At 32.4% G+C, this 23,827-nt stretch overlaps 1 protein-coding gene across 2 annotated transcripts in view; it reads right to left on the reverse strand.

Annotated features, from left to right (window-relative positions):
* The window catches only part of LOC149080208 (uncharacterized), a 202,286-nt gene that overhangs the window by 80,470 nt on the left and 97,989 nt on the right, over nt 1–23,827 (reverse strand). For both annotated transcript variants that reach the window (XM_089239257.1, XM_089239256.1), the window contains exons 12-14: nt 21,955–22,120; nt 18,448–18,583; nt 1,664–4,524 (exon numbers count right to left, since the gene is read on the reverse strand). In XM_089239257.1, coding sequence (XP_089095383.1) covers nt 1,664–4,524; nt 18,448–18,583; nt 21,955–22,120 — 3,163 coding nt within the window. The remainder of the gene's footprint in view (nt 1–1,663; nt 4,525–18,447; nt 18,584–21,954; nt 22,121–23,827) is intronic.

Raw genomic sequence — 23,827 nt, forward strand, 5'->3', positions numbered from 1 at the left:
TGGCTTAGGGAGAGTGGTTTTAAAAAAATCTTGTGCACCTACAGCTCTCTATTCCTGCGAGTCCCTCATAAAATCATTGTACCAAACATTGTGTAAAATCATATCCATTCCAATAATATCCTTGGTTCAATGCAATAGTCATGGGATCACAGACAGCTAACTTTTAGGGTTTTCTGTCTGTCTGTCTGGAGACAAATATAGACCACCCAAGCTCTGAAGTTTAAAGAGAGTATTCACATCAAAAACTAAGTTGTTTAATCAATATTAATTGTTTTGCTGCAGACCTGTTTGGGTGTTATGCAATGAATTTATAGATTTGTACAAATTTGAAACAACGTTCCTAAATTTTGCTATACAGGACATCCATAATTAAAAGACCCTATTTTAAAGTAGCCTAAAGGCAAAACCAGTCATCAGAAAGGTATGAAATTTTGTAAAGGACTTCATGAAATGATGGGAATTTGTTTCAGGGGGACAAAAATTAGTTGCACATGTTGCCAGTGGAAGGCATTTCACTTTAAATACCTGTAGTTAACATGTAAATTTATGTGATGTCAGGCAGCAGCTGTTATAAAACCTAGAAACATTCGCAGAGATCTTGTTTCTCAATGTGTTTGCTACTCACAATGACGATAAGCTTACGAGATTGCGCTTTCTTGGTTAAATTGCTTAGCCAAAACAGCAATTACGCAGTAACTGCTCTACGGAAATATTGGACTCGGAAGAGGATTCGAAAAGGTCCAATGAATGTTTAAAACTTTTGGAGTATGATAATGAAATTTGAAACCACAGGATGGTTGGCTGTTCGTCCTCGAAGAGGAAGAAAACCTGTTTCTATAGACACACTATAGGTGGTTTCGCTTCAGGTGGAAGAGGACAGAGCTTCAAATTCTTGTAGTACTAGTGTCAGGTGTGTAACACAGGTGTTCAATAGGCCATGTTCAACTGTCCATAAGATCATGCGGAAAAAATATCCTCTGATATTATCCATACAAACTTTCACTTGTGCTGCAGTTGCTTCCATATGATTATAACGCTCGACTCCAGCTGTTGCTGCAGTTTTTAGCTTGCATTGACGTCGATTCAGAATGGCCTTGGAATATCCCCTGAACAGACGAAGTGCATTTTCACTTGGATGGTGCAGTCAATAATCACTACTGCTGAACTTGGGAACCAGAAAATCTGCACGCTATCTTAGAGGTTCTGCTGCATTCACCAAAAGTGACAGTATGGTGTGGATTTACTGCATCATTTATTCTCAGTCCCTACTTCTACGAGGAGTTATGTTCTGTAGGTCCAGTGACATGTTCAATCACTCGGAAGCGATATGCATTGCTATTACAGAACGAAATTGTTCCGGCTCTGCAAGCACCAATGCCTTGCAGACACAATCTTTATGCAAGATAGAGCTCCTCCACACATTGCAGTGTGTGTTAAAAATGTTCTTGAAACACATTTTACAGAAGAACCTGCCATCAGTCGGCACTCCCCTACTCTATGGCCTCCCTGATCCCTGGACCTTAATACATAATGACTGTTTTTGCCTGTAGGCTACCTTAAAATAGGGTATTTTAATTATGGACACCTTGCATATAAAAGAATTTTCAACCTATTGAATAAAAAATATGCCAGTTTGTATTTCTTGAATAACACTAGTACTTACCCACTCATAACTAATAGAAGAGTCAATCTTATCTCTGTAAGGTGTTGGAGCAGATTCTTGATGAACAATATTTTCTCCATCACATTTTTGGGAATCATGAGGAAGTATGTGAGGTTTTATACCAACTGGATATGTAATTGAATTTGATTTAGGAAGAACAGTTGGCAATACAGACATTGAACACTTTGAAGAAAATGGTGTACTGCCTTCCATCTTGTTTTCATCTACATAATTTTCTTTCTTGGTTCCTTCTGTAGAATATGTTGGCTGGAAATCTGATCCATTTTGTGCAGACATTGTACTTGGTTGCTGTTGTGCATGAGTCTGCACAATGCTTGTTGTTTGGTATGTCTGATGCACATATTGTTGTTGTGATTGTACTATTTCAGATTTGTCGCAACTTTGTGAAGGGTAAGACTGCACAGATGATTGTTTTTTATTCTTTAACGGTAACTGCTTTGGAGAATTTTGAAGTGCACTATGATGTATTTGTGTTGGTGGTTGCATAGGAGTCTGGAGTTTTGACTGATACTGCTGAAACGATTGCTGAGAGTTTTGTTGGTTTTGCTGTACGGATTGTTGGTACTGAGAAGACTGAACTCCTGAATGACACTGTTGTGACTGTTGGGAGTAGGACTGAGATGATGATGAATGAGATTCCACGAATGGCTGAGATGTAGACTGTTGACCAGCCTGTGAATACTGTCCTTTCATTACTGGTTGTACATATTGAGAGGAAGATACATTTTGATTATATACTTGTTGAGAATTGGCTTGCAATGAATATTGGTCTGAAGATTGATGTGCAGAAAACTGTTGGGAAGGTAATTGTACTTGCTGACCAAACTGAACGGAACTGCTATGAGAACTAAACTCTTGCCCCTGGTTTAATGGCTGGGGTGAAACAGAAGGAAATTGTGAATGTTTAGACTTTGGTGAATTAATCTGAGATTTGTACTGTTGAATAGTTTTATTGCCATACTGCTGCTGCTGCTGCGAAGCCGGAAATTGTGATTGTCTAGATTGCTGCACAAAGTTCTGATGTTGCGAAGATGACTGGTCAGTATACTGTTGCCCATGAGAAACATATTGCTGTGAATAACCTTGCTTTTGTGCAGATGGAAAATGCTGTGAACCAGACTGTCCTGAGCATTGTTGAGGGGAAGCATTATGACTGAACTGCCCTTGTGAATATTGCTGCTGGGGAGATGACTCTTGCGGATAATGATGTTGTGTTTGTTGTGAAAGGTATTGCTGATTAGAAGGAAGTTGAGAGAATGAAGATTGGTATGTTTGAGGTTGAGTAGGTGAAAGAGAGTATTGTTGCTGTTGAGTAGGAGATGGCTGTAAAGGTGGAGAATGCTGAGAAAATGACTGCTGGTGGGGTGAACACTGTGAGAAAGATTGCATAGGTGGTGATTGCTGGAAAAATTGTGGTGATGCTTGCTGAGAAAAATGTTGAGGCGATGCTTGTTGAGAAAAATGCTGTTGGGGTGATGCCTGCTGAGGAAAATGTTGTTGAGGAGATGCTTGTTGGTGAATTCGAGGGCTAGAAGCAGGGTGTGGGAAGGAATTCTGGGATTCTTTAGGTCCAGAAGGCTGTGAAAAAGATTGTGGGGTTCTATTAAGTTGTGCAGATGGTGGTCTTTGAGAAACTTGCGGTTGAGAAACAGCTGATGGAGAAAATTGGATAGTTTGTGTAAATGTTTGCTGAGTACTGTTGTTGTCAGAATACATAGACTGTTGTGGTAGTGTTTGGTTATGGCATTTCTGGTTATCACTATCATTTTGTTCATGATATTGTTGGTGTTGAGTTGAATGAGTTTCTGTAAAATTATGTGGCTGAGAGGCTGAATGTTCACTGAATTTTTGAGATATTGGTTGCCCATATGCTTGTTGGCCTTGGGTACCACTAGAAGAAAAATGTTGGATCTGCACAGCAGATTGTTGAGGGTACTGTTGATTTGAATGGGGAAATGCTTGCTGTGTTGTCTGTGATTGCTGGCTGAATTGTGTTTGAGAATTATGAACTCCATACTGTTGAGTTTCTTGGCTGTATGAAATTTGAGGGGATAAAGATGAAGACTGTGAAAACTGTGGATATTGATTTTGCTGCTGAGACATATTAGATCTAGAAAACTGTTGTGAACTAGAATGTGATGTAAATTGAGACACTTGCTGATGGAGACCTTCTTGTGAACTAGGCTGAGTAGAAAAACTCTGCTCAACAGAAAGTGTACTAGTCTGACCAGGATACTTCTGAGTCGAAGTTTGAGATCCACTTTGTTGCTGAGAATAGTTTTGAGAATTAGCAGGTTGAGACTGATATTGTGTTAAAGAGCTGTTTATAAAATGTGAGCTTTGTGTTACTTGAGTTTGATATGGTTGGCACTGTGTTTGGCTAAGTGAATTTTGCTGTATATATTGAGAATTACTTTTTTGTAATGTTGTCTGGCAGTGTTCTAAGCTAGAAGCTGCTGGGTAATTATTTTGACCATAAGAATCTACTTGCTGAGGATATTGGGACTGTGAAAATGGACTTCTTTTAACAGTATCTGACTGCAGAGACGGAAATCTTGTGCCAGCAGATTGGTCTTGAGAGTTGACAGAATGCACAGATGAATATTCTTCCTTATGTGCTGCTAAATCAGATAGCTGAACTTGTTCTGGAATGTGTTGTCCAGGCTTTATGTCATTCAGACTAGAAGTATTTTCTGTCTTCAAGGATGGCATTCTTATGTGACAATCTGAAGCATGTATCATTGGTTGATCGGATTTTTGAATTCCTCCATCACTATGTAATTTCATTGAATCTAGTTTCATTCCTCTTTCAATTGCTTTGGATTTTGATGAACCTCTCACTATAAAGAAAAAAAAAGCAAATAAAAACAAACTTAGAATGAAGAATATCAGATTGGTGTTAATTCAGCCATCTCAACTCTTTACCAGGTAATAAGGATTACAGACAAATTACGTTTTAACGAATACAATTAAAGCAAAAATCTTGTTTTAATGAACACTTTTCAAATCCCCAGATATGTACTCCTAGGAACAATGCAAAAACCTGAATTCCTTTATAACAAAATTTTGTTATAACGAAGTGGTTTCTCCAGTCCCTTGGAGTTTGTTATAACGGGATTGGACAGTATATATATGAAAATACATATAACAAAATTCATTTCATTGATATAATCCATAGAAACACATTATGTTAAACATTACATATATGTTGAAAGTCACAACAAGAGATTATGAATAACTTATAAATTGATAAGTTAGCTACAAGTCAAATTAGGAACATTTATAGTATAACATCTGTTATACTATGACCTTTCTCTAAAATTCAATTTCTGGGAAGAGATAACCTAGAAAACTTTTAAAACATGTAGGCAGCATTTACACCATCAACATTTAACAGGCTTAATGTTATTAAGATTACTCGATTTAAAAAAGTCTGTATGACTATACAAAAATTTCATTTTAAAATTTGGTCCCATAAGTAGAAATTATGACTATTCTGTCCCTAATGAACAATTGAACACTTAATAACAATGAACTTCTCAGTTCATCATAGTAATAGAGCCTGGGCCACGACTGATCTTAGTTACAGTACAGTTCATTATAGTAAGGGTATTGACACACAAGATTATGAAAGAACTAAATAACAATGATATTTGACTGAAAACTGGTTGAAATTCTTTGAAATTATAGACCTATACTCCTTAAAAAGCAATAAAAAAAGAACAGGCTATAAAACAGTACAGCACTCAAGAGAGAAATAAAAACTTCCTTTCATATAGTGGTCTATTTAAAAAAAGTCATACTATATTGTACTTCTATTCAGAATTTTTTAGAATTATTGTACATAATTTCAATAATTATGATGTTCTGTTACCATCAGCATATTTTTCAGTTTTAGCTTTTTAAAACTTGTTATAGATAAGTTATGGAGATTTTCAAATTACTGGAACCTAGCTATTGTACCAAATTTATAGGGTTCTCTTCAAAAAAAATCTGCTTGATTTTTTCACGAAAACTAAATTTCTTTTATAACCAACACTCAATAACTTGCCTGACTTTCCCTTAACAAAACCTTTGCAGAAAGAAATGTAATTCTTTCTTCAAATAAGTCTTTCTAAAAGTTCAAGTTTAAGCTGTTTACGTTTGACAGAATTTTTTCCTAACTTTCATCAAATGTTTACCTGACCTTTTAGCCAAATACAGGGCTCTCACACAAAAAATTTAGAAAAAGTAGAACACGGGGGGGGGGGGGGAACTTTCAGACAACACAATTTTTTTAAAAAAACCTCTTAATTTATTTTATTTTTTAAAAAGATTAATTTTTTTTTTTCCATGGCACTATTTCAGTGTCCTATAAGATTGGCTCCAATCAAAGGAAAATGACAGAAATGACTTAGTAACAAAAACAATTTTGTACCAAAACAGTGTACACAGATAATTCTTTTCTCTCTCCCCCCAATAACCCTATTATTTTCAAGGAGTCCTCCAAAGTCCAGTTCATCAACTCTCTTCCTTGATGCACAGCCAATTATGAAGACGTAAGTTTTTCAAGACTAGCGCTCCTTCGAGATCACCTCCAAAAGCGCAAAATGGGTAAATTACAAGGTCCAATGTAAATAAGTCAAGGTGACCCTGATGGTTTTACTGCGCTGTCCATCCGCTTTTTTTTGAAAGGATTTCTTTACATTTTACTGTTCAATGCCAGCATCAATGTGTTTGACAAATGAAGCACTTCCATTTATAGCTTTTTGTAAACATTGTCTATGCATCAGCATGTCCTAAAAATACAGAAGACAAATGAATACTATTGGGTGTAGCATTAGAATCACAAAACCTAGAATAGGCCGATGCATCCAACTGCTTGTGGAAGTGGAGAAGCCCAGCTGGAACAACAAGTGAGATCAACTACATCTTATCTGATAAGAAGCATATGATCCAAGACTACAATGTTCTTAACAAATTCAATACAGGAAGCGATCATCGACTGGCGAGATGTAGAATATGGCTTAACACTAGAACGGAAAGAGTAAAACTTATGAAAAATACAAAAACTATCATCAATATGGCAAATCTTCAAGAACATCGGTATGAATTCCAGTTAGAGCTGAAGAACAGATTTGATTTATATAATACCACTGAAGACGGACAAGATGTCACCATGATGAACAGAAATTTAACCACTACCCTAAAAGTAGTCGCTGGAGAAAAAGAAATCAAACCAGAGAAGAAAATAACACAAGAAAAAAAGAAACTGATGGAAGACTAGAGAGAATTTCAGATTAAGAATGACCCTAAATCAAAAGTGGAATGAGCATAACTTTGTAAGACAGTACAAAAGCAGATTACAAAAGATGTCACGAAATTCAATTGCATTATTTTTCTTTATTTTTTTATTATAACATACAAGCATATACATAAACACATTCAACATACACTTTTGACCTCAAGGGACATGCCTGTCCTTCCAGTATTTCTTACAAGGGTTTCTCCGTGGATTATTTTTCTTAGCAACAGCCTATTATGGTTTAGGTCGGTTTATAATTGTTCAATATAAAGCATATTTTTTTTTTTTTTTTTTTTTGTATTTATGTAACAAAGAAATTTTACATACATACAGATGGATTGTATCACATAGTTGTATTATTGTTGTAATATAGATTCTAGACTGGTATTCATAGAAAACATGAATATATTGTTATTAGATCTTATGTCATTATTTGTATGATTGATGGTATGGTATAGATTCATTATTTTTGGAGTGATGTATCTATAACTCTTTTGAAATAACGTTTTACTTGTTTTCGGCACTTTATATATGTTATCTAGATGACATTCTATTTTGTTTCATTTCTAACCAATTATTGTTAAAGAATGAAAATTTTATTAGTCTATAAACAGTTTTGTCTTATAGCATTCTGTTTTGTTGATGTTTATTGTGGTGCTTGTTATTTGGAATCTTATCTTGTTATACATATTATCTAATTTTTGTATATCTGTTTGATATGCACCTCCCCAAGCAATGATTCCATATGTTACTATTGAATATATCCAAGCATAAAATAAATCTTTTAGGAAGTTATTGTCTATTGTGTCTCTTAGTCTATATAAAATACTGCATATATAAAATGCTGCATATATTCTTAATTTTATTATTTTTTCACTGTGATTTCCATTTTAAATCATCTTGTATTATTATTCCTAGGTAGTTGTATTCATGTACTCTTTCAATTTCTTGACAGTTACATTGTAAAATATGTTGACACGGACAATGACCATGAATTTTTATACTTAAATTTGCCAAACTATTTATGTTTCTTGTTTTCAAGCACATGTATTTAGTTTTCTGTATGTTTAGTTTCAGTTTATTTCTCTTGAGCCAGGTACTGATTTTGAATAGGTCGTCTTTAACTTTTTTGAATTAAATTTGTAATTTCAGTGTCTTCAACATACAGTACTGTATCGTCTGCGAATGAGATTAATTTACCATTTATGTTGAGTTTGAATGTTATTATGTAAATGGGGAACAATATCGGGCCAAGAACAGATCCCTGGGGGACACCTTTTTTTACTTATAAAAATGTACTCATTTCTTCACCTATTTTAACTGCTTGTTTCTTATTAGAATAGTATGTTTTAAACCAGCTTAATATGTTTCCACGTATACCAGCTGATGACAATTTTCCTGTGAGTATCTCTAGATCAACATAGTCAAAAGCTCTTTTTAAATCCAGAAATATTGTTGTTGTAAAGAAAGCACTGGAAGATAATAGGAGCTTAAAATCAGAAAACAAAAACTGTGTTGGAAGAAAGGAAATTTTTGCACTAAAAAAGAAAAATGGAAATGAAATTATTAGTATTGTTGAGAAATTTCATAATACTCTGTACAAATGCGAAGAAAGGGATTGGAACAAAGGAAAGGAGCAGGAAGAAAAGAACATAAAGCAGAATTTGTACAACTATAACTTGTGCTGAAAGAAGAAGTCCACAAGGCTATAAGATGTATGAAAAATGGGAAATGCCCAGATGCAAATGGAATTTCAATAGACACTGTTAAAGCAGCAGAAGAATTTGCCAGTATATGCTAGCTATTTTATTTACAAATTGTCTCAAAATCTGATGTGCCAGAAGATTGGAATAACGCAATGATGGTACTTCTTTACAAAAAGGGTGAAAAAGAGGATATCAAAAATTATTCGTCAATCAGTCTCCTATCAGTAATCTATAAAATCTTCAGCAAAGTGCTGAAATATAGGCATAAATCCACATTGGATGCAGCCCAACCAAAAGAACAAGCAGATTTTTGAATTGGATTTAGTACAATGGATCACATCCAAGTAATCAGGGAACTCATAGAAAGAGAGACAAGGAATACAAATTACTATTGTGTATGGCCTTCGCTGATTTTACAGGACACTAGGAATCCTGAAGTTACATTTGAACTCCATTTCAAATTGCAACATCCTTTTCAAAGAATTTTGCTACTATAACAAGTTTGACATTATATTGAATCACTGTTGAACCCATCGTACTCCTTACATGGAAGATAAATGTTCAGGATACTGAACATTCCTGTCACTGAAACAGGAAGGGGAGGAGCATGATATCAGGATTGGACTTTACTTTTCTTAACATTTTTACTTCAAGTTTTGAAATGATTATCAGACAATTTATTTTATCCTAATGAATGAAAAATTATAGAAATAGAATAATATCTAGAAGTTGTATTACTGTCTGAGATTTGGATCAAAGATCATGAAACTGATCTGTACAATATTTGTAGTTATAACAGTTTTTTTGAATGTTGAAATAGAAAGAGATCAGGAGGGGTTATTACATATGTAAATAACAAATATTCATTTTCAAGCACTGCCTTGAATATGAATATAGTTGAAGGCTTATATCTGTATAGTGAAATGTTAGATCTATGCATAATTTTAATTTACAGGTCTCATGATTTTTCTTGAATGAATTATACAAATTAATTCAGATCAATTATAAGTAATTTAAGTTACAAAAATATTATCTATGCTGGAGATATTAATATAGATATATTGAAGTCGGATACGGACAGCAATGAATACATGAGTCTCATGTCTGAATTTAGTTTTTTATAATACATAAATACGCCAACAAGAAAGTCAGCATGTTTAGACCACATTTTCATTCAAAATATGAAGCTGAATTATAGATACAGGGCTCCCACTCAAAAAATGAGAAAAAGTAGGAAAACACAGGACTAAAAAGTAGGATGGGGAAGGGTAACCCCCCTTAGACAACATAATCATAGCATAATTGAAAAAATCCCTAAAACAATTTTTTTCTGCAAAAAAAAAAAAAATTTAAATAATTAAAAATTTTTTTTTTTAATTTTGAATTAACTTTTTTTTCCCTAGCACTATTTCAGTCAAGATAAAACAAAATGACAAATGACATTGGTTACAAAACCAATTTTTGGCCAAAACAGTGCACTAGCAACCACAGATAATTAATTCTTTGCTGTCTCTCCTTATATATATATTACATTCTTTTTTGGAGCCTTCCAAAGTGAAGAGCTTGTCAACTCTCTTCGACAAGGCACAGCAAATTTTGAAGACATACGTTTTTTAAGAATGACGCACCTTCAAGACCACTTTCGAAAGCACAATGCAAAATGTGTAAATTACAAGATCCGACGTATATAAGGCAAGGTGAACCAGATAGTTTTGCTCATCATTTTTTTTAATTTTTCTGTTTTGTTCACATTTTACTGTTCAATGCCAGTGTAATCATTTTTGACAAATGAAGCACTTCCATTTCTAGCTCTTTGCTGAGCATTGTAAATGTTGTTTATGCCTGTTCATGCCTTAAAATACAGAAGACAACTGAATGCTATTGGGTAGCATCAGAATCACCAAACCTAGAATAGGCCTATATATCCAACTGCTTTGAAATGCAAACTGTTGTTTTACCTATTTGCACCATAATTTTGAATGATGAAAGTTACTGTCCAAAAGGCCATGAAGTAATAAATACAAAATTATTTTTCCATTCAGACAGAAGTTTTTAATGACTACTATACTTGTGTAACCCTCAAACTAAGCAAATGAAAAATTAATAAAATGGTCCACATTCAAGCATTGTAATTTTTGAACAAAACAGTCTAAATGCAAAACAGGAAATAATTTGAAAAGTGAATAGATTACATATGAATTGAAATGTACGGTCGACACTAAAGAAAGATTTTATAAAGTTTTTAAATGAAATCCTTCGGATCATTATAAAGAAAATGATTACAAAACTATAATTAACAGTTAAGAAAGAAAATAAAAGTTGCAAAAGATGCTTTTCACCATAACAAATTTATAAAATGTGGTAACATTAAGAAACAGTGGAAAGTTACAAATGATATCATAAATCGAAAAATAAATAAAATTGTACCAGTAAATACTGACAAAACATTAGTGGATGAAATGAATGGATTTTTTATTAATTCTACAACTGAAGTTTCTGACTTAATAGATGTAATAGAGCTTTTAGTGTCAAACCAGTGTAATTCTACAGTCATTACTGAGATAGAGGAAAGGAATATAAAGAATTAAATAAATAAACTTGAAAATAATAAAGCGGTCGGTTATGATGGAATCATAATAGCCAAAAATATTAAGAACACTGCCAGTAAATACCATTTACAGTTTATAACCCACATCATAAACTCTGTAATTTTCAGTGGAGTTTTTATTGATAAATTAAAATATGCTCTTGTCATATCCATTCATAAATCCGGTAATGTCAACGATTTCAAAAATTATCATCCGATATCTATTTTGCCTGTTTTTCAAAAAATTTGGAAGAAAAAATGAAGCACAAAAAAATTATAAATTTTTTAAATCAATTTAATTTATTTCGAAAAATTTGTTCAGTTTTCTTGAAAATAGTACAGAGATAGCAATTTTGAAATGTTCAGAAAAAGTATATTAAAGCATTAATGACAGCAATAGAAACCTTGCTATATTTTTAAACTTAAAAAAAGCCTTTGATATTGTCAATCATACTATTATTATGCATAAGTTATATTGTTCAGGTCTAAGAGGAACACTTTTTTTTTTTTTATTTGCAAAAACAAACACAAAATACATATAAAAGACAGAATAAAAGCACATAGAAAGAACAACACATGAACACAATAAATAGTGATATTGGACCCCAAGGGACGTAACGTCCTTCCAGGCAGCCCTATGGATTAAATTATTATATTTTGCCGCCATTTTTTTTTCTAAGTACCGCACGTTATGTTAATAAATGTTATGTAATAGTATATGAATATTTCAAAAATTTATGCACACTAAAAATTTGAATTGTGAGATCTGAAATTGTTGAATAACGATATTTCTTGTATAAATAATTAGTCTATGAAATAAATTTTCCTTTTCGTTTCACAAAACCTTCATATATACACATACATACTCACATGACTACGAACATGCTCATAGAGACACACATATCCTTTTTATTTATTTTTATTTTCTTATTATTTATCTTATTTTGTTTTTGTATCATGACATCATAATAAATGTTTATTTCAGCTATGATTAAATTATTCCAATATTTCCCATTGATGTCACTATTTATATTGTATTTTATGAAAACAATCTTAAAATATATTTTCGTAATTTTTTTACACTTTTTGCATACATGAAAGCATCATATTTATTGTTACAATTATGAGCTGTCGACTGAAATGAATTATTCATTTTTGGAGCAGTAAACAAGAAACATTTTTGAAAAAGGTGTTTATTTGTTTTTGGGACTTCAAATTCATGTTTGATTCTTGCCGAAGTTCTGTTTTTCTTCTTCTTTAACCAGTTATTGTTTTTGAACACAAAATTTATAAGTCTGTAACTGTATACCTGTCTAATGTCCAATGTATGGCAATTGATATTGTTATCGTACGTGTTACATGTTTGTATTATTAGTGTTCTTGCTTTGTTGTAAGTGTTATTTAATTTCGAAATATTGGTTAGGTAAGCCCCACCCCAGGCACATAATCCATAGGTTATAATTGAATAAATCCATGCATAAAAAATGTCCTTTAAAAAATCTCCATCTATTAAATATTTTAATTTATAAAGTAAAACTATATAAAATCGGATTTTATTAGTTAATTTATCACATTGCAAGTTCCATTTTAAATCGTCCTGTATAATAACTCCTAGGTATTCATATTGGTGCACTCTTTCTATTTCATGACAATTGCAGTTCTGTTGTGTTTGTTGTTGGCAAGTGTGAATTTTAATGGAGATCTCGAAATTGGAGTTTATGTTTCTTGTTTTAATGCATTGATACTGGGTTTTGTGTACGTTTAATTCGAGTTTGTTTTCGGTCATCCATTGATCTGTTCTCTTTCTGTTTTTTCTATAAGGTTCTCAAAGTTGTCATCTTCCACGTAAAGAGCTGTATCAGCAGCGAATGATACAAGTTATCCATTTAGATTCAGCAAACAGAATTCATTAATATAAATCAAGAATAATGTAGGGCCCAAAACTGATCCCTGAGGGACACCCTTTTGAACCTGTAGGTATTCGCTTATTGATGACGACTGCCTGTTGCCTTCTAGAATAATAAGTTTTGAACCATTCCAGAATACTTCCTCGAACACCAGCTTTATGCAACTTTTGTGTTAATATATTTAGATCAACATTATCAAACGCTTGTTTTAAATCCAGGTAGATTATCATAGAATATTTATTATTATTGTATCCTGTATTCATGTATTGACAAAGTTTGATTATTGCCATTTCTGTATTTTTCTTCTGTTGAAATCCATACTGATTTGGTGCAAAAAAATTATTATGATTTAGAAAATTTACAACTTGTTTGTTCATATGTTTCTCTATTACTTTAGAAAAAATCGGGAGAACTGAAATTGGTCTGTAATTATTCATATTATTAGGATCTCCTTTTTCGTAAATTGGGTGAACAAGGGAATATTTCATTTCGTCATAGAAGTAACTTTCTTTGATTGACAAGTCAATTAGATGTTTTAGTACTTCAATGTGATAGAATGAAATTATTTTCAGCATTTTCGATGTTAAGCCATCATAACCAATTGATTTAAAATCATCTAAATCATTTATTAATTTTTTTAAAGTAGCTATATCAATATCTATAATTACTATTGAGTTTACAATATTGTATATACTTTCATGTTGACGTGTGTATCCTATAGTATTGGTATTCAAGTTTCTATCAATGAATTCCTTATTAAAGTCATTTGCTAAATTTTTAGGATCATAATGGATTGGGAGTATTTGTTTTCTGTTATTTTTATTGAGTATAAAAGTATTTATACAATTCCATTGTTTTCGTTTGTCTCTATTGCATTCAATAAATTTGTTTTTTAGATGTTCTTGTTTAGCTTTTTTATTTGAAATTTTAACATTTTATCATAATTCTTATATTCATTTTTATATGCAAGTATGTTGGGATATTTCCTATATTTTTTTTTTCTTTAGTATTTATCTTCAGTATGAGATCTTTAGTAATCCACTCATTTTTTCTATTACATTTACATTGTTGTGTTTTGGTCCAGAGGCTAGAATTGAGTGAGATAATATCTGTAAACCGTTTATATTTTTGTTTGGTTTCTTTTTCTGAGAAAACATTTCTAAAGGATACATTTGATATGAATCTTTCAAATTTAGTATAATCAATTTTTGTATTGGAGTATTCTTTATTATTTTTAATACTCTTTTGATCTTGAAAATCAATGTAACCAAGTATTGGATAGTGATCAGTAACGTGTGTTTTAAGTGCAGAGAATTGTTGTAAAGTATTTTTATTTGATCTATAAAAAACATGATCAATGCAAGTACCTCCTTCATGTAATTCTCTGGTTACTGACTCCTGTAAAGCAATGAAGCCATTTACAGCCATTATGTCAAGATAATTTGATACCTCATTATTATTCTCTAATATATTAAATCCCCAGTGATTAACATGCTTTTTTTTGTTTTTGAAATAAAGGCCTTCAACTCCTCATTGAACTGTGAAATAGTATATGAGAGATCTATATAGTAATAAAATATCAATATCACAATCTGGCAGGTTAATGCATAAGCTTTCAGCAGTTATGAAATTGCAAGGGTTTTTGAGGCTTTTAATTGATTTATTAATATACATAATGACCCCCCCGATTTGTTATACGTTCTACAGTTAGAATATGTTTGATAATCATTCAAATGATCATAATTAACAATGTCATAATTGAATAATTCCTCTTCCTTTAACCATATTTCTGTTAGGCATATAATATCTATATGTTGTGGTAATGACCTCAAAAATACCAGAAAATTATCAAAATTGGATTTTAAACTTTGTATATTCAAGATGAGGATATTAATGTTCTTGCTGCTTTTTAAGGAATAATTAAAAAAATTATATACTTCACATATTTCCTCCAGAGTAGGTTGTTGTTGGTACGAGTCTATTATATCATTTTCATTGTTCATCAGCACTCAACTTTTTGAGGTCTTCCTCATCCCTTATTCTTATGATTCTAGAGTCATCAAGTCTCCGGAGGAAAATTTTTCCATCTTTTGCCCAAGCATACTTGAAGTCGTTGCTCTTTTTAAACTCTCTGGTCAGGAAAAACAAACATTTGCTCTCCTGTGAAAGATGTTCATTTATATATATTCTGTTGGATGCGAAGTTGGGGTTTACTGTATCAGCTGTCAATTCTTGAGACTTTGCCTTTTGTATCCATAATTTTTTTGAATGTTCACTTGCAAATCTTATTATTATAGGTTTGCTTTTATTTTCATTTCTTGTGGGTACTCTATGCAGGTTCTCTATTTCTGTGTTTTCCTGTATCCCTATTTCTTGCTTTATTACATTCACAATTTCTACGATATTTTCTGAAGGCATCTCTGGAACTCCATTTATTTCAATGTTGTTTTTTCTACTCTTGTTTTCTATGTTATTTATTCTGATTTTGAGCTCCTTCACTTCCTTTTTTAGGTTTCGATTTTCTGATTTAATTTCTTTATTTTCCTTATCAATACTTTCAATGTATAATTTCATTTCACATATCTTTTTCCCGAGATCCTCAACACACTGTGAATTAAAAGTTATTGCCTTTGCTATGTCAACTGTTTCTTTGTTCAGCTCCTCTTGTCTTGTTGCCAGTTTTCCGATTGCAGCGGTAAAATCATTTTTCATCTCCTATCGAAGTTTCTCAATGATTTTTTCCAGTTTGTCAAGTTTATCGTCAAAGCCAGCTTTGATTTTTTTCGATTCCCTCCACATTAACACTTTCACACTTGGGGCATAAATAAACATCTTTTTTTATTTTAGCCATTCTCCTAAAAGCACTCTCGCTTGTTCCTACACAAACCGGGTGTAGCATCAAAGCACATTTTTTACATTGAAATACCTCAGTCTTGTCCACAATGGCACCTTTACAGTTCTCACATTCCATACTTCCCGATTTTTTTTTATGTTTCACTTTTTGACTCACAGATGTCACTACGATTGTTGTTTTGTTGTCAATTTGTTACATGTGCTTTTTATGTTTACATTATATATTTTGATAAATTTACGTGAATTTTATATTTTTCGTGTACTTGGTACTTACATTTTTCAGAATATAATCCCTATCATGTAATATCTTGTTAAAATTCGTCTAATATTCATAAAAAATAGAGAGCTCTCGAACGTAGGTGTTTATAAACAAAGGCAGCGTTGCCAACTTATCACTGGTTTAAAAGTTATGTCAAATAGAATGTACAAGCAGTTAAAATAAATGATACAATAGGTACATGTAGGATTATTTTAAAATGGTGTCCCACAGGGTTCTGTTCTTGGATAAATTTTGTTTCTAATCATTGTTAATGATATCAATAATCTGGATCCACATGGTCATTTGATTTGCTATGCTGATGACACAGCTATTGTTTTGTCAGAACAAACGTATTCCATGCTGAAATCTGATACTGCCGAAGATTTAACAAAAATTAACACTATAAATTTTTAATTTTATAATAGAAATACTGAAGCACTTATAATTTGATGCCATGAGTTGAGATGTTCTGGTGACCAATGTTTCTGCTCAATTGTCACCGAAACTGAGGAGTTTAAATATTTAGGAGTCACTATGAACTCTCATGCAACTGCACTTATTAACAAAATAAAATACCTGAATGTTCGTTTATATTGCTTGAAAAATATATCTCTTCAATTTATTCATACACTTTATTTTGCTTGGTTCTACTCACTATTCAGTATACTATGTGTTTGGGAATTGAGTCCAACTTGAATATTTTAATAAGTGCTCTGAATATTACGAAAATGAATAATAATATTTATAGAAAAACTATAAATATTATTTCCTCTCGTAACCCTACACCATCTGCCTATAATTATAAATCAGACTATAGATTTAACATTGAAAAACTATATATATATATATATATATATATATATATATATATAGTACTATTTGATATATTATATATATATATCAAAGTCTAATGTTTATTTATAAAAATCCTACTTGGTTTGAAATCAGGCAATGCCCAACAAACTCATGTCTCGGTCAAGGTTTTCGATATATTATACAACCTAAAAAAACATTAACCCAAAAGCAATTCATATATTTAGCTGCATTATATTTTAATAATTTGCCAAATGAAATAAAATATGGAAAAGAATTAAGAGCTTTCAAAAAACTAATTATCAATTATATTAATCTTTTACTACAATAGGAAGATACTTCTTAGCCCCCAGTATACAGTTTGTTACACCAAGGCCTCTCTAATATATTTGTATCTTTTTTTATATTTTGTTTGCACTTATTATATGAAAGTGTTTGCCACCACAGAAATATTTATGTTTGTATACACTGGACGTGGATCAAGTGATCCCTTGAGTAGTAGAATATTGTATGTATATGTGTTGTATATTTTTCTTTTCTTTTTCTTTTTTTTTTTTTTTTAATAAATTATTTTAATGTTATTATTAAATAGCAGCTTGAAGTGTTCAAGAAATAAAGTTTTTGTTTCTGAGGTCAATAAGAAAATATAGCTGAAATAATCTTTTCATTGCCTATAATAACTGGTAGATGAAAGTCATTGCACAAAAAAATTTCATAGAAAATAAAACTAATGATTGATTCATTTTGGCTTATAGCATTTAACTAATGTAACCTTTATCTATATTTGTTAGGAGTGATCTATGATTAGTGCAGATTTAGAGATTTTTTTTCAAAACCTGAAACTAATTTTCCTCCCGATTTTTTACTGGATAAAAATGTACTAGCCAAAAACAATTTTCAAAGGTTTTAAAACATACATGGAACTGCTGAGTAAGACAGGCTACCAGTATTAAGGCAGGATGGGTAAAATTGAGTACTTCTAAAAATCACCTGTTAAAATATTTGTTGAGAAGTTAAAATATGGGAAAGCATACAAATAACATGCTTATTTTTCACACCTCTCATGATTCTATTAATTGAAAAAAATTGTGTAGGCAGGATTTCTTCAAGGAAAGAGAGTTGATTTTTTACTGCAAAAAACCCTACTGTAACAAAAGCTGTTGGGATCCCCGCCCAGGGATACTAGAATTTGAAAATTATTTAGTGTAATTTTGTAAATGTCAATAATAAAACTAGCACATGAAAAACAGAATTCAATATCACAGCAATTAAATTAGTCAACCACTTGACCTCTGAATGAATTGATATGAAAAATATAAAAACTTGGAAGGTAATAAACCATGTCAATACTCACCCTTTTTTTTCATGAACTCATTTGTACTGGAAAGAGCACCAGCAGCAGTGGTGCTTAAATCAATATCTAGATCAATATCTTCCTGTGCCCGTTTTTCCTGAAGTAGTTTATATAATATATCTGGATGATTCCATATCTGAAATAAAATTGGTGAAAGTTTAAAAATAAAATATTATTCATATTGAGTCAGAGATACTAAATGCAGCCACTCCAAACATGACTTACAAACATGTTACTATCTGAATACTAGTCTGGAAGTAGGATTTTTTGCAAGTGAGAGATTAATTTTAAAAGTAATGAATGACCTAATCGTATTTGATTGAGACAAAAGTAAGGATATCCAGTCAATAATTATTAATAAGCATCTGGCCCAGCTAAGACAGAGTGTCAGTATTTTAGATCAGCAGTTCCTAAATACTTTTAGTAGAGGGGACCCCCCACAAACCTTGGTGTCAGCCATGGACCACCAGTTTTAATTGTGGACTCCCATTTGAAACGGCAGAAACTATAGCCATCTATCAGCAAGAATGTTCTCGAACAAAGGAGAATATTTCATCCCGTACTACTGAAAGTGATGTGATATCAATGATATCCACTTGACTGCAAATGAACTAAAATGCTTCACACCCATATCCAGATTTCGAAATCATTGGTCGTTCGCTTCTCCAACAACACTGATTAAACAACCAGGAAAAAAATTATAGTGGTTGGCAGGATCAGTAGCTGAACCACACCCGCCCCCCCCCCCCCCATTGATCACAGAAAAATCTCCTATGGGAAAATCATCAATCCTCAGTCATTTTATGTTGTCTCGGTCATTTGAATGTAGAATTATAATCGTTTATTTCGGTGTAAAAAATTTTTAGAACCGCATCTGCGAAAATTCAAAAATTTACGAGCAAAACTGATTTGACTATACTATACATCCATTTGATGACTATATACATCTGGTGCCTCAATCCTATTGCATCTATTTTATCAATCAATATTTTTCCAGCATCTGCATACCATCCTAATCTCTTATGCTCTCATAAATTAAATTGAAATTTTATTGAATTTTGTTGATGAAATCACTAGTATATCACTGAGTTGTGAATATCAGCTGATTCTCAATCCTTTAGGACTCATCTAATTAATTTTACATCTTTTCTGTCTGACAAAAATGTGGCTGATTCCTTTCGCCCCTTATTCCTGAAGTTGCATAGACAGCACATTCCAGTCCTTTTTTTCTGTCTTGGCAGCTCTGTGACACTTAAAAATGTCTTTTTTTTGCTGAATATGCTAAAAAAAATAAGAATAAGGGTGTGCATTTATGAAGATATTCCCTTTTAATTATATCTGAATTAATGTTGCTGTTTGAATACTGCAGTTCTGAGTGTTTTGCATAGATTTTTGCACCCCTTTGTGGTGTATCAGTCTTCTAAATGCTAATATATTTAGAAAAATAAATTATAACTATTCCAAATGGATTTCGTTTATCAGACCCAGTCCTCATATTCACATTAGTTTTTCAATTCTAACACTGCCCATATCAAGAGCAGTAGCTACAAGAACTTTTTTTTTTTCAAGTAATAACAATATTACTACCATCTACCAATGTTACAACAGTGCTTTTGTGTGTTAATTTAATTAAAACTCTTCTTTCCAATTAATTTATTCATATTATTTTTTTCACCTCAGAATAAATTTTTTAAATACTTCTACATTTGGGTTGTGGACTCCTGTGGGTTCAAGCACCACCTATTGGGAGCCACTGTTTCAGAGTACCATTCAATCAGCCAGATGCATTGCAAGACATTAAAGATGAAATTCAAAATGAAGTGGAAATTTTGAAGACAAAGATTTTCAACTGAGTGTGCTAAAAGACGGGGCTACTATGTGGTATTCAAAATTATATATACCCTATTCCAAGAGAGTTGTAAACATAAAAGTTTAGAACCCCTGGTCCAGTAGTAGGGAAATCAAACAAAGCAAAGGGTCACCAGTTTGGGTTCAAAAACAGGGTAATACAAGCCATGGATAGAAATTATTTTGAGAGGGGATCATGGTGATATATAGAATAGGCATAATCATAATATTCTATATACAGAGTGCATAGCTAATAGCATGTACAGCAAATTACTGTGAACTGTTGATCCTAGAGACATACTTCCAATTAGAAAAAGTATACAAATAATGTGTGGACCTAAGATAAGTCATTCATATTGCAAGGGGTTTTATATAGTTATTAAAATAAAAAAAAATTAACTTTCTATATGGACATTAAGGCTCGAAAAATTATTGCTGACATGCCTAGGGCATGTAAAAATTCCACTGGGTATGTATTTTTTTTCCGATCACTTGCCCGACCCGGGCATGTAAAAAATCCAAAAAATAGGGGAAACATGTTTAGGGTTTATGGGAAATTTTGAGAGTTCAAACAAATTAGAAAGGCAAAAAGAAATATGTATACATACAGTAAAATCCTTCTTAAAGGACAACCCCCAGATGCGTTCACCTGTCTTTTATGGAGAAATAATAATTTCACCTTTAATAAAGTATGCATTTCAAACCCATGATAAATGGTCAAAACTGTTTTACGAATAAACTGTTTTCCGGCCGTGTCCACAAAAGAGAGACTTTACAGTATATGTTTCTCATAAATTTAAAATCTCTTTAAATTCTTTTGTGTTTTCATCAACAGATGGCAACACATTTGTTTTGAATTTGTGCGGGAAATTTCATTAGACCACACTATAAATGTTTTATTAAAGTTCTTTTACAAAACTTGACAAATACAACCAATGAGATTATCGGCTGTATTTGCTGGAGTGCAACCGACATGCTTGTTGATTGCATTTAACAAAGTGAGTGTAATACCAGCCTTAGACTAGATGGCCATCACTGAGGTGGGGGAATTGCTCAAAATCGGTAAGTGTGGGAAATTTCTTAGTGTTGTAAAAAATTTTGGAATTTCGTGAAACAAAGGGAAATTTTTTTTTTAATGTAGCGCAATGATCTTAATTTTCATTTATTATCTACAAATTTTCATCAACTGATAGCAGTATTGCAACCTATATCTTATTCCACCGTATTCTGTCCATCTTAATAACAATAATAAATTTGTTAATTTGAATGCAATGAGGCAGTTTTATTCCAACCACTATGTGAATTTGAATCATATTTGGTTCCCAGGTTGAACCTCTTTACATGTTAGATAGACATGCTGTACATATACACCAATAATAATTTTTTAGTCAAAATGGTGACCTGACAATTAGGATTTTTCAAGCTCAAATTCAATTAGTCAATTAAACAATTCAAAGCTCATTTTTAATCACTGCATCATCAAGCACAACAATTATTTGTAAACAACTGGTGACTTGGGATCATAAATAAGCTTAACTAAATAGATTTGTTCAGAAAAATTGACACAAATAAAAAACTCCTTGACAAAGAAACAATTGACAGGGAGAGAAAGATAGTTATTATCAGACATTTGTGATAATTGTTAAATAAAATGTATACCTTGCAACAAACAGCGAATAATTTTAGTGGATTGGTTGCTTGTTGTACATATAAAAGATCTTTCACAAAACATTTATATAGTTCTCGTTGTATAGGAGTCATTCTGATAAGCAATACATGCTCTTCCTTCTTTGGAAGAACTGCTCTCAGAACTGAATGGCCACGTCTGGAAAAAAAAAATTACATTTTCAAAAATATCCAGGACCTTCATATAATTGAAACTTTCATGCTAAAAAGGATAAATTGGAGGACAGGAAAAATATTTAGCTAATGATAATTGTTTTTACTCAAAGCAGGGGTGGCCAACCTGAAGCACACAAAGGCACACGTTTGCATCAAACCACACAATTCTTAATATCTGTTGCGAATGTGAAAATTCTAGTCTCATTAGGATCACTAAGAAACCACCAAAGAATAAGGCAAATATACGGAAAATATATCCTCTCTACACGATTTTGTGTGATATATAAACAAATTTGATGGTAAGCTATTAAACGTCATTTCCTATTCATTTTATCGGAGATATGTGGATGATTCTTTTGAGCTTTGGGACGGTTCCAAAGATGACTTAGAACAATTGTTGCTTGTTATGAATGATATACACCAGTGGTTCCCCAGGGGCAATGGGGAACCAGCATCCAAGGGGACGGTAGAGGCTATGGGTTTAGTATAGGATCCTATGGACTGACTTGAGTTGGGGCGGGGTGATTGGAATAAAAAATTTTTAAACAAGAGGAGCGATGGAAAAAAAGTTTGGGAGACTATGACATAGACCCTCACGTGCAGTTCACAGCCAAATTTGAAACAAACAATAAATTTTCTTTCTTGAACGTATTAGTAAATAAACATAAATCACATTTCCAAACCTCTCTCTATTGTAAGCCTTTCTTGGTCACACTACCACCTCATTTTAGATTGTGTCATCCCATGCAACAGAAACTCAGTGTTTCGTACTTAGATAGAGAGCATTAAACATCTGCTCAAATCTGAACACATTAGACCGTGAACTTGAAACAATCCAATCAATTGCTAAAGACTGGGGGTTCAACACTACAATTGTCGATGAAATAAGTAAAAAATTCCCAAAACCAGCATGTGGATCCACTCTAGTAAACATTATAGAGAGAGATCAATCGAAGAAAGTGTAATTATACCCTACAATCCAATAATCTCACTATAGATCAAACTATTCTCAAGAAGTTCAACCCAACAACCATAGATGTGCTTACTAAAAACTTAGGTTTCAAGCCCCCTAAAAATGCTATAACACAGAATAAGCAATGGGGCATTTATTACATTCCATGTAGTGACTGCTTTCTTGGTTATATGGGACAGACAAGAAGACCCATAAAAAGAAGATTAAATAAGCACACTCGCAGTGTTAAAAATTAAGAATGAAAAATCAACAATCACCACTCACTGCTGGCAAGAGGGCCACAGATTCAAATTTCAAGAAGTGAGTTTTTCCCAAAGTAAAGTCCATAGCTGATTTAGACTTCGAAGACACTTATATGTGGGGCCTTCAATCAAGAATATAAAAAGTAACAAAGTGAAAAATCGACCATCACCACTTACCACTAACAAGAGGGCCAGATTAAAATTTCTTTACTTTGAGAGTTTTTCACAAAGTCCACAGCTGATTTATACTTCTATGAAGGCCCTTATATATCCGGGCTTTCAAAAATAACAAAGCAAATAAAAAACTAAACATATCGCAAGCAGCCAATTAGGGTGCTGCATTAGTCTTAAATGCAGGCTCTCAACTTCATTCTAACCAGGACGTTTGAAGTGAACATACATACTTTTTCTGCTGAGCAACCGAGAGTTCAGGTTTTGCATTCAACCCAAGTGAGATCCTTGGTCAGCATGATTA

This window comes from Pholcus phalangioides, unplaced genomic scaffold (assembly GCF_987345545.1).
Source record: "Pholcus phalangioides strain wild (caught in Gottingen) unplaced genomic scaffold, Ppha-v1.0 ptg000011l_1, whole genome shotgun sequence".
Classification (NCBI taxonomy): Eukaryota; Metazoa; Arthropoda; class Arachnida; order Araneae; family Pholcidae; genus Pholcus; species Pholcus phalangioides.